Source organism: Eleginops maclovinus, chromosome 16, assembly GCF_036324505.1.
Source record: "Eleginops maclovinus isolate JMC-PN-2008 ecotype Puerto Natales chromosome 16, JC_Emac_rtc_rv5, whole genome shotgun sequence".
NCBI lineage: Eukaryota > Metazoa > Chordata > Actinopteri > Perciformes > Eleginopidae > Eleginops > Eleginops maclovinus.
The window spans coordinates 18,972,136-18,984,241 of NC_086364.1; the positions used below are offsets into that span (position 1 = coordinate 18,972,136).

The 12,106-nt window shown below is 38.4% G+C and overlaps 1 protein-coding gene across 3 annotated transcripts; it reads right to left on the reverse strand.

Annotated features, from left to right (window-relative positions):
• Positions 1-667: 667 nt before the first annotated feature.
• LOC134878330 (NLR family CARD domain-containing protein 3-like) lies at positions 668-11,037 on the reverse strand. Of its 3 annotated transcripts, XM_063904293.1 has the most exons (13): positions 10,768-11,037; positions 10,347-10,433; positions 9,901-10,164; positions 9,743-9,795; positions 8,980-9,216; positions 6,264-8,169; positions 5,631-5,804; positions 5,211-5,384; positions 4,867-5,040; positions 4,420-4,593; positions 3,209-3,382; positions 3,065-3,114; positions 668-2,866 (listed from the first exon to the last, which is right to left on the reverse strand). In XM_063904293.1, the coding sequence occupies exons 3-13, from the start codon at positions 10,131-10,133 to the stop codon at positions 2,346-2,348; spliced, it is 3,870 nt and encodes a 1,289-aa protein (XP_063760363.1). In that variant the 5' UTR covers positions 10,134-10,164; positions 10,347-10,433; positions 10,768-11,037; the 3' UTR covers positions 668-2,345. The 3 variants fall into 3 exon arrangements, with proteins under 3 accessions (XP_063760363.1, XP_063760364.1, XP_063760362.1); XM_063904294.1 differs by lacking the exon at positions 10,347-10,433; XM_063904292.1 differs by lacking the exon at positions 10,768-11,037 and having other exon boundaries at positions 10,347-10,542.
• Positions 11,038-12,106: the final 1,069 nt, after the last annotated feature.

The window sequence follows — 12,106 nt, forward strand, 5'->3', positions numbered from 1 at the left end:
ACTATTCCTAATAACTGAGGTGAGAACGCTAACTTTTTTTACGCTTCTAAACTGATGATGTGCCCTGACCTTTTCAACATATGGGTAAATCAAGATGAGACTATGAATAAATAATATGCATAAAATCATTTTTAAACAGAAGGTGACTCAGGCATGAAGGATTTGGCCGTGTCTCTTCTAAAGGGGTGTTTAGCTTCATTTTTTGTTCTGTGTTTCTACAGCGTGTGTGTGTGTGTGTGTGTGTGTGTGTGTGTGTGTGTGTGTGTGTGTGTGTGTGTGTGTGTGTGTGTGTGTGTGTGTGTGTGTCAATCTGCTTTCACCTGTTCCAAGGTCCAATGTCTTTAAGGTTATACTTGAGGTAGGAAAGTGTCGTTATATTTTGAAAAAATCTGTCAGAAAAAGGAAAAGCTGAACACTGCTTTCAAAGACACAACCCTGACATTTCATGTTAAAATGGAAGTAGAGAATTGTGAGTCTGTGTACTTTTGTCTTAATAACGGTACAAATATGCAGCAATGAAATACCTATACGTGTCGTTTATAAAAACACACAAACTACACAAAAGATATTCTATTTCCCTGCACCCGTCAGCTGGCCTGGGATGCAATAAACTGTTAAGCAGCCCCCTCTAGTGGTTCAATACTAGAATGCAGAGGCTTATACAAAATAAGATAAGATGTACCTTTATTAATCCCCGTGGGGAAATTCAGTGGTTTAAGCAGCAACAGAATAAGAATGAAAACCAGGACAGTGTGGTTCACACAGGATAGTAAAACAAAAAGGATGTACAGGTAAGTATCTGTTAAAACAACAAAAAAAACTGAATTAAGGACTTCAATAAACATATAAACAATTTTTATCCGGATTGTTAAGTATATTTACATTGGTTGATAAAGAGAAGATTTTAGGATATCAAAATTGATTACATACATGGCATTGATGGGCCAGTGTACTGTTTGAAATTGTGTCGGTCTGTTAGCTGAGTGGATAAGATAATGGATAAGGAAGTGCAGAACTGCACAAAGGAAAGCAGACCTGAGCGTTTCTGTGGAAGTTGAGTCATACAGTTTGATAAGAATGAAGTACACAAACCCTCATTGTAACAGTGCCTGCAAGACAAGGCTATTTATATAGCACTTTTCAGCATACTGCGATTCAATTACAAAAATAAACATTAATGGGATATTGTCTTAAACCCACCACCCATATGACTTAATTACAATTTCACAGGGCATATATACATGCTGTGTAGGGTTAGGTTCTGGCACTGTTGCACCGGTCGGCCACCACACATTAGCAAGACACAAGAAACAATACGGAGGTTAATTTGTTTTGTGTGTGTGTGTGTGTGTGTGTGTGTGTGTGTGTGTGTGTGTGTGTGTGTGTGTGTGTGTGTGTGTGTGTGTGTGTGTGTGTGTGTGTGTGTGTGTGTGTGTGTGTGTGTGTGGCTATTGAACTATGCTTTTTTGTATTTACGTTTTTTTTCATGCCGTTTGTGATACTTCCTGTAAATCAGTAAAAAAGAATGTAGACAAGCCTGTACAGTACACAGGGTGTGAGGAGCTGCTTGCCAATTCTTAATAGAAGCATTCAGCCAAAGCAACAGAAATAAATGTTCCAGGTTAGCTGGCAGGTGACAGACAGATACTGTGCTACTAAATAAACACAAATACTACACTATAAAAACACTCCATTAAGAGTAAAAGTCAAGAATAGTACTTAAGTAAAAGTATGTTAGTACGATTAGTAAAATGGACCTAAAGTATAAGGAGTAAATGTATTGCCAAATCGTAAAACGAAATGTAAGCATTTTAAAATAGTTTAAAGCAAAAGCAGTAGATCTTCACATTTAAGAGAGACCAAACATTTTTTAGCAACATTTCGGCAAATTCATTTTCTGTCATGGTTTGAGTTACTTAAATACAATGTTGGATGGTTTCATCTTAACAAAATGTTTCTTTTTTTAAAGTTTTTTTCCCAAGTGTTGTGTGTCAAAATCAGATTTTATAAAGTAACTATCTGTTAAATAAATATAGTGGAGTGAAAATGACAAACTTGGCTTCCAAACTGTAGAGTAGTAAGTGTAAAATAGCATAAAATGTAAATACTCAGGTAAGTAACTCAATTAGTCAATTAAGAATGGTGTGCTACGACTTCTCAGAAGAAACTGTGACTGATTTCAATATACTGTATACACAAAAACGGGACAAACCCACATCATTTAATAATACTTTAACATTGAACAATTATTCAAATGTTAAGTGTTTAAGTTTAAACAGTCAATCATTGTATCACCTGTGTTGCATGTTTCACTGTTGCACAGGTTTTTTCACCAAGATTTTCGATTACTTTAGCTTACGGAGGTAAATTGATCCTTCCGAATCTAAGTGGAAACCAGGATGGAGTGGTTCCGTGAAAGTTGTATTGACAGTGTACAGGTGGGTCAGTGTATCAGGAAGGACCTGAAAAAAGGACAAAATACCCGCCGGCCAGTCCAGATACACCCCAGTGGTACCATTGAATCTATGATGGACAATAAACCCCTCCCAGGAATTATTATGTTTAAAGAATCCATCATTAGTCAAGCACCAAGACTTTTCATTTCCACCCAAAATGAATTCAGTTGAGCAGTCTGCCACCCGGTCTATACTTTTGTACGCCACTCCAACTTCAGCCTTTGTAAACTCAACCTCCCAGTAATGGCGACCGGTCAGACCTTCTTCACAAAGTACTTGAGAGGAATCAAATCTGTCTGGATGATCAGGGTATGGCTGCTTCTCCAGAACACAATCTGCCCTTTGGTTGTTTTCTGTCAAAATTGCATTCAGACATGCTGTGTTAGGATCCAGTGTCAGATCAGACGCATCTGCAAGACACAAGAAACAAAAAGTCATTCGTCACTTTACCTCTGATATTGCACAGTGATAAAATATGCCCATCAACATGATATCCTTATCAGATTTGAAATATGTTTTAGGACGTTTATTAACCTTGCAGAGACATTGCAAGGTCATATCATTATCTTTTTCATTACAAAATTAATGATGTGTTCAATAACACTCACATTGTCTCAGTAGCTTCAGGTCGAACCAGCATTCCTCATTTTGGTCCACACTGATGGAAACAATGGGATTTCAAATCAACTTTAATCCTGCAAATGAATCCTGGAATACTGAGAGAAGTGACTGAACTGCTAGTTTGAGCTTACTTGAGTTCCTCTAGACTGCAGCGAGAATCCCTCTGTATTTCAGTCAGCAAGGTGACTCCTTTCTCTGCCAGGTGATTAAACCTCAGGTCCAGCTCCCTGAGGCCGCAGTGGTCAGACCTCAGAGCTGAGGCCATGGCGACACATCCATCTACAGTCACCTTACAGAACGACAGCCTACAGAAATCAATCAACAATCACATTTTAGGCATCTGAACATGCTCTTATCAGCAGCAATGTTCACTTGTGACACGAACCCCATTTGAAATGTATTTAGAAGGCTCTCCCTTTAAACCTTTTGACATGTAGGATGCATGCCGTTCTAAAAGTTGACAATTGGATGTATACAATATATATATTGCCACCTAGCTGCTAATGTATACAATATATATATATCGTATACATTAGCAGCTAGGTGGCTAATGCTAATAAGGTGTGACCATGCTTGCCTCATGATTGGCTGGGGGCTTGGGGCTGGGGTTTGGTAGAGACTCAAATGGACTCAAATTACTACTGCCTAGACTCTGAGATATTTGTTTTTTTGGGATATTTTGACAACACTTTTGTTCACTGGGAGTCATTGGAGCGTCTTGTGTACACTGTATGTATACAATAAATATATATAGGCTATATATCTATATATATAGATATATATATATATATTGTATAGCTGTGGCTTCAACTCATTTTACATCAGAATAACATCTTTCAACCTTTCTCAGTGAGTCTGTTGTGACTGAGACTGAAAGACAATTGTAGACATATTGTTTAATTGCTTAACAGAAGAACATGTTACCTAGTATATTCACAATTTAGTTTTTCTGAATTAAAATGAGTTGAAGCCACAGCTACACAATATATAGATATAGATATCTATATATTGTGCATACATACAGTGTATACATGCAAGACGCTCCAATGACTCCCACTGCACAAAAGTGATGTCAAAATATCCCAGAAAAAAAATACCTCAGAGTCTAGGCAGTAGTACTTTGAGCCATGGTAATTAAGTCCCTACCAAACCCCAGACCCAAGCCTCCAGCCCCAGCCAATCAGGAGGCGAGCATGGCTACAGCTTATTAGCATTAGCCACCTAGCTGCTAAGTTAGCATCACATAAGCTGTTGACTAGAAATACTCAAGAGCTAAGCATTATGTCTTGATAAATAAATTCTAATCAAATCAAAAAACACATTTAAAAAAGTTAATCATTACCTTAGTGTTTTCAAACCACATTGTGGTTTTGTCAGTGCAGTACAGAGCGCCATCACTCCCGAGTCGCCCAGGTCATTGTAGCTCAGGTCGAGTTTTGTCAGATGGGAAGATTTGGAGCTGAGTGCTGAGGCCAACATCTTACAACCTTTCTCAGTGAGTCTGTTGTGACTGAGACTGAAAGACAAAAGTAGAAATATTGTTTAATTACTTATAATAACAGAAGAATATGTTTCCTAGTATATTCACAATTTAGTTTTTCTGATGTGTCAATTAGTTGAAGTTTACATTGAGCTTGTCAGACATTATTGGGCTTATTAACATACTTCCTAACCAGTACATTTTCCTCACTATGTATTGTAATTCTTTCTTCCTCTATGTTGAATGATTTTGCAGTGCACAATCATTCAACATAACCTTGATGCAGTGCAAGGTAATGCAGTCTTTTACCTCAACACCTCCAGGTTACAGTTTGTGCTCGTCAGCCCAGTAGAGAGGATCTCCATTTCAGAGTCTTTTAAACTGGTGTAACTCAGTTCCAGCTCTCGTAAGGAGCATGGCTTGGATTCAAGCGCCACCACAAACTCCTTACAGATTTTTGCAATCCCCGAAGTTCTGTTCAGTCTTTTGGGACACATGTGAAAAACATTACATTCATTTAAATAAATAAATCAGGTATTCCTACATTGGATATATCTTCGTAGAACAAATAAATCATTCTGCCAGATGACATACAATAAATTAAGTTAAACACCTTGTTATTATACTTGGGGAATAACATGTCTGGGACTGACCTGAGCTTTTCTAGTTTAGGGCTGGACAGTCCATCAGAAAGCAAAGGGTATAATGAATTGCCCAGTGCGTTGGCACTCAGCTCAAGTTCCCTTAGAGTCTCCTTTTTCATGATTGATTTGATAGCTGATGCCATTCTTTCATGGTCTTCTTGTAAAGTTTGTCTACTTGAGAAACTGTAAACACACCAGACAAAAACAGGCAACTGTCATGAGTGCATGTATAGCAGCAACAACAGCAACAACTATATTAATCCTCTAGGGCAAGAGGCGTATTTCCACTGGAAATATATTAAATCCAACATGGCAAAATGACCAATAGTTTAATGTAATTCACTTCCAATCCAATTTATCCAAAAGTACTACACCAGAAAAGAGAAAAGAAAGAAAAACAGCAGCGCACAAAATAATAGTTTTACTAACCTCAGAGCTTCAAGGTTACACTGAGAGTTTTCAAGTCCATTACACAAGATCTTTGCACCTTCTTCAGATAAGCGATTATTGATCAGGTGTAGTTCTGTTAGCACAGAGTTTGGCATCCGTAGAGCTGAGGAGATCGTTTCACAAAGCCAAACATCAAGATCCACCCCTGATATTCTGAAATAAATACAATAAAGAATCATCAATATCAATTAAAGTTTAAGTTTAAGATACGTATTATTGTGTTTCCACTATGCAGGCTAATTACAAATATGTTAGCCTTTCAGCTTACATGAAACGCAACACACTACTCAAAACACACCTGTTCCACTCTGCCTATAATTCTTAACCACCACTTTTCCTAATTCTGTTTTTGTTCTGTCTGACTGTTGTATTGTGCTGTTCTATTTACAATGTATCTACTTCTCTGCGTTTTCTTGTGTTTCTGTGTTTTTAAATGTATTTTAATTACTTATTTTTCATCTGTAAAGTGTCTTTGAGTGATTGAAAAGCGCTTACAAATAAAATGTATTATTATTATTATTATTATTATAACTTAGATTATTGTTGTTGTTTTTTGTCTCTGTGACAAAGTGATTGCATGCAATGTATTTATACCACCAGTAACCAACCCACCTTGCTTTTTTGCAGTTCCTCACAGCTGGGACAAGCCTAAAAACACCTTTTACTGAAGGTCTGTATTTCTTCAGGTTGAATTCCTCTAGAGGCTCTTTTGACATTAGAATTGAGTCGGCCAAAGCGGAGCACTGAACAGGGGAAAGCTGTGTTTCTGCATCATGATCTGGTTTCAAATACTTCTTCACAGTATTGTGTATGGAACTGTCTTTCAGCTCGATCAGGCAATGAACAAGGTTCAGACATCTTTCAGGGCTGCAATCAAGCAAATCTATTTCTACAAGACTTGTTCTTATTTCCTCAACAACTGTAGAGTGTTCCTCTTTCTGCTGAATCAAGCCTTGAAGCAGTTCTTGTGTTGATCGTAGGGACATGCCGATAAGGAACCTCAGGAACATGTCCAGTTCTCCTGTCTTTCTCAGACAAGAATTAGCTATTGAAATTTCAATCAGCTCATCCAAAGGTATATCAACAGGATCTTCATCCAAGATACTCTTGAGCTGTTCTTCGGACCCTATGAGCAGGAAATTTATGAGGCTTGGGGAATCTATCTTTTTACTTGCAAAACTGTGGTACACAAAGAGAGCGGCAAAGTACTCCTGGACCGTCAGATGAACAAAGCAGTAGAGTTTCTTTCTGTACAAACCTTCCTCTTGTTGGAACACCACTGTGCACAACCCACAGTCAACTCCAGCTTTACGTATGTCAATGCCATATTTTTCTAGATCCTTGTCAGTAAATACAATTGTGCTTTCAATCAAACATTCAAAGGCCATCCTACCTAATTTAAAAATGAATTCATCATTCGACTTGAAGATCTTCTCCTGATCTAACTCGTTATCTTCATCATACTTTTCGGTAGCTATCTGCAATTGAATGCAAAGGAAGTGTGTGTACATTTCGGTAAGCGTTGTGGGTATCTTTATGTCTTTATCTTGAGTATTGTCCATTTTTGGCAGCAAAAATTCAAGAACTTTTGCCGCAATCCAACAGAAGATAGGTATGTGACACATAATGTACAAGCTCCTGGACATCATAATGTTGCTGATAATTCTTTCAGCAATTGACTTGTCCTCAACTCTCCTTCGGAAGTACTCTATTTTTTGTGGATCATTAAATCCTCTGACCTCTGTCGACCGGTATACATGCCTTCCAGGGATGCGCTGAACTGCTCCTGGTCTTGAGGTTATCCAGACATGAGCCGAGGGAAGAAGATCTTCCCGGATGAGGTTGGTCACAAGAGTGTCCACTGATGACTCTTTGGTGACATCTGTCAATAGTTCTGTTTTTCTGAAATTCAGTTGAAGCTGGCTTTCATCGAGACCATCAAAAATGAACAAAACTTTGTGATTAGCAAATAATTTTGCAACTGCTATCTTTTTAAGTCCTGGGTGGAGCTCTCTCACAAGTGTCTCAAGGCTATGCTGATTGTGTACCAGATTTAGTTTCCTGAATGGTAGCACAAAGATGAAGTCCAGGTCCTGATTGGCATTCCCATCTGCCCAGTCAAGAATGAACTTCTTAACAGACACAGTTTTCCCAATGCCTGCAATTCCCTTTGTCATCACGGTCCTGATAGCTTTCACGTCCTCTTGCTGAGATGACACGCTATCTTTCGTTGTACTTTTGAAGATGTCGTTACAATTAATTTTAGTGCCCTCCTCAGCTTTTTGACTCCTTGCCTTGTCTTCAATCTCCCAAATCTCATGTTCTATATTGACACGTTGTACTTCCTCTTGTGCCGTTTTTTGTTTTCTATCTTCCTGTACAATGTGAAGCTCTGTGTAAATGTTGTCCAATGATTGTGCATCCCCATGATCAGCATCAGGGCCTTCAAACTCGTATTTGAACTGTTCCCTCAGTTGTGCTTTGTGACTTTTGATGACTTCTTTGACGACATCTTCTGCTGCAAATGGACAAGTGTTTTGGTGTCAAAGCATAATCAAAGCAGTATCTTGAGGACTACAGCCATCCTGCACTGTGTAGTACATGTGTTAATGTTATAAATTGCTTCTATGTTTTTGCACAACGCTATTTGATTGAAAAGGCTGGAAATACCTGGGTCTATTTTTTTGGGCCGGAATTATGTTAGGTAAAATCCACACTTAATCTCCTTCTGGTAAGAAAGGTTTGAACCAAAGTTGTGTCATTTAAAACCGAGTTAAAGCATTTAACAGAATCAATTTATTTCCAATTTTCCGCACTTGCAATGTAGTACAAGGATCTGACCAACAGAAAAGCAATCCCTTTATACAGGGATAAGATACAGGGAAGGAGAGCCAATCAACATTACATTACAGGCTATTAAAATGGTGGCCCGACGGGGGTTACGGTTTTACATGTTAAGTATAACCGGTAACATCCATACGGTAACTTGCCTGACAATGTCATCTGTCGAATGCCAGAGAACAGAAGGTAGCCAGTCTTTTGTATTAAAGGTGTGACAAAGCCTGGGAGTGACAGCCGTGGTTTACATTGAACTGAATGAATCTTAATAGATACATTTAAACTGTGAGAAAATAAACCCAAGGCAGAAAGTTACAGTGACATATATATAATGAATTGAGACGTATGATACATTTCTACGATATTATATATTTGACATGTTTTCAAGTCGGTTTAACCTTACCCTTAACCCATAACCCATAACCCTACGCATACCATGATAGACATTATCATAATGTTGTATACAAGTAATCAAAACATCCTCACTTACTTTCAGAAATCTGTGGCTGATTTTCTTGAAGGATTCTATAGAAGACAGATTTGGCTTTTGTGGTAGTGAGGGTTTTGTAGACTGCCCTCATCTGATCCTGGGTGGTTTTGGCAGCTGAAATGTTGGCATACATCTCCTGTCGTATGATTGTCCGCTGGAGCAACTCATCTGCTATTGGCATCACAAGGGTGACTTTCTGAATGAGCTGAGCCCTGTTTTTGTCCACCCACTCAGCCTCTTTTAAAAGAAGACAAACACGTGATGGCACGTTAATTCATAGTTCAAACACAAGTAACTGTTACAGGCATGAAGCAGAATAAATGAGCATATTTTCAGTTTTTTTTCTCACTAATGGAAATCAAGTTTTGATTTGAAATCAAACTATTTGTCGTGGCGTTTTAGTCCTTTCCTTTTTGAATTAAAAGGCCACTCTCGGGATGCCAGGATTTGTGACGCGCCTCTCTTTGTTCCCAAAAAACACAAACCGCTTTCAGGCTTTCTTGTTTTAACTTAAAATAAAAGGTATATCTCCCTGTCCAAACAATTACAAAAAGAGCATGCTCAAAAAGATTATACTGGCTCCCGTCTAAGGTCGCCAGCTGTGTGTGATGCCCCGCTATATAAGGGCACACAGACATGGGCATTAAGATATATTATTAAATAAGTTATTCAATAATTAATAATATTCCAAACAGAAATGTGGCAAACAAAAATAAATCTAAATGGTCTAAACCAAGAATGGCTCTAACACTATTGAACTCACCTTTGTTCACTCTCATGGCTGAATCAGTATCATGTGTTTCAGAAAGGCCAGGACTGTTGAATGATAAAAACAACAGTTAATGCTGAGAGCTATTCAAATTATTATAAACGATTCAATGTACACATATAAATAATGTTTAGTGACCATGAGTGTCTCACCTTGAGGTGTTGACATCAGCATCATTGATCTCAATACATGCCATTTCTTTAGACGAAGATTCTTCTACTTGACTCCTTAAAGTGTCCTCCTCTGTTGTCTCCTTCATGGCTCCCTCCTCTTTCAAAGATGGCTTTCTTTGCATGAGAGGAGATTTTTCTCTACTTTCCCCTTTGGTGGTAGCCTCATCTTCCTTTTTTTTAGCCTTGCAGAGTGCAGAGCAGTAGCTCCCCATGATGTTGTTTCCCAATGACTGCTTAGTGAATCTGTCATTTAAAACATAAACAACCAGATTGATTTGGACAAATAGTAATAAATAGCCTTAGGCTAATAAAGTCATTAAGAGAGCTGGCTCAGTCATCGGCATCAAACTGGACCGTTTTTGTAGCCGTGGTGGAGAGGAGGACTCTGAACCAACGGTTTACCTCTCATGGATAACCCCACCCACCTTCTCCACCAGCAACTGGAAATACAGCAGAGCTCCTTCTCCAACAGACTGCTCCAGCTCCACTGTCACAAGGACAGGAAAACATTCCTGTTGTAGCACGAATCACACATGACAGCTCTTATCTCTCAGCGTGAGGGCTAACAATCACAAACTAAGAAAAGATCAAGGAAAATAATCCCCAGTTGTATTACTTAATGTCCTGCGCTGCACTGAAGACAAAGCAGGAGACATTGTTAAGCGGCAAAGGACTGGTGATCTAATTGTGTTATTTGGTTAAATCAAGTTATTGTGTACTAAGGTAATTGTCATTTGATCTGTACTGTGTTTAGTGTTCATTCTTAACAGCAAAAACATTGCATTTCAGATAAAGGAGAGTTAGACATTTAAAACAATTACTATTTCATATCGGAACGTGAATTACCTGTGAGGAGTGTGCGAAGCCCGCCTCCTTCTTCAGACATACAAGACAAAGGAGATGTTCAGAAATGATCTTAAATCCCTTATTCCAGCACCCTTAGCCATGTGCCCTTCCTCCCGCTGTGTGCCTCCTTCAGAACCGTTATTGCATAACTAAAGTGGGAAGTTTAGGAAAAGGTGTTTGGTTGGTTGTAAGAGGGACGAAGCACAGCACGTGCAAATGTATCATTGGTGCTCGAGTTGACTTCCGGGACTAGCTCGCAGCCTTCGCCCACATGAGTTAATAAATGTTTCATTATAAAGAACCTGTTTATGTTTGAAGTAAATCAGACTCTGTTTTACCGAGTCAACTCCGACTTTCAGATCCTGAGACTATAATAATTGATTATGCTATCATATTTTGTGCCCCAAATTTATTAAACGTTATTTCACATATTTTATTAAAGGTAAACGTTGAGTTGATAGCAGAAGTAGAGTGCTGGCATTCTACGTAAATAATGAATGATTAAAACTTCACCGGCAATATACATATGCCAACTGCAATAGCCCTGTATGACCTCACCTCTGGCTGGCAGAGAATTTACTGCCCCATAGCTTGTAAAGTGTCTCCACTTCCATAACCCAGAAGGATTTGCACAACAGCTATTTGCAAATTATAATCTACATTTAATCCAATGTCTTTTCTATTGTGAATTTTATATTCTTGCTGCTAGCTTTTATTGCATTTGTATATTATTGTATCTTTTAAACATGTTTAACTTGCGTAATAGTTGACGATGCTGCTGGAACAAAATCATTCATCATCAATTTGGGATAAATAAAGTATATATCCAGCCAACTATCTATTGCTTGGCCTCTGCTTAAAGTTTTGCTACAGAACTACGCATCAAAACAAGTTTCAATTCAACTCTGCACTTTCTATGATCCTCAGCTATACATCCCCCAAGTGTCAAGTTGTCAGGAGAACAGTTATTGCAAAACTAAAAAAAAAAACATGTGGCTACATAATAATCAGACAACATACCCTTTTTGTAAACCTTTTGGTACTTTCAAGTTCTTTTACTCACCAAGTTGGGTGTATGTGTTTTAGTTTGGTTGTTTTTCAAGGGAGGAAGCGGTAGTTAGAGAGTGAGATATGAATTTAGGAGATTTAACATTTTAACAGTTGGCAGCAATCCATTGAGAAAGATATGCCTGAAAGTCACTGGGGTTGTGTTGTTCGATCCTTATCTAAAAACCAAGAAGCTTATCACCCATGTCTACAGCACTGCTACTCAGGAATCAGTTTTCTGTTTCTAGTATTCTATCATTTTCCGGAGTGCATAAGGTCCCAACTTGAACAT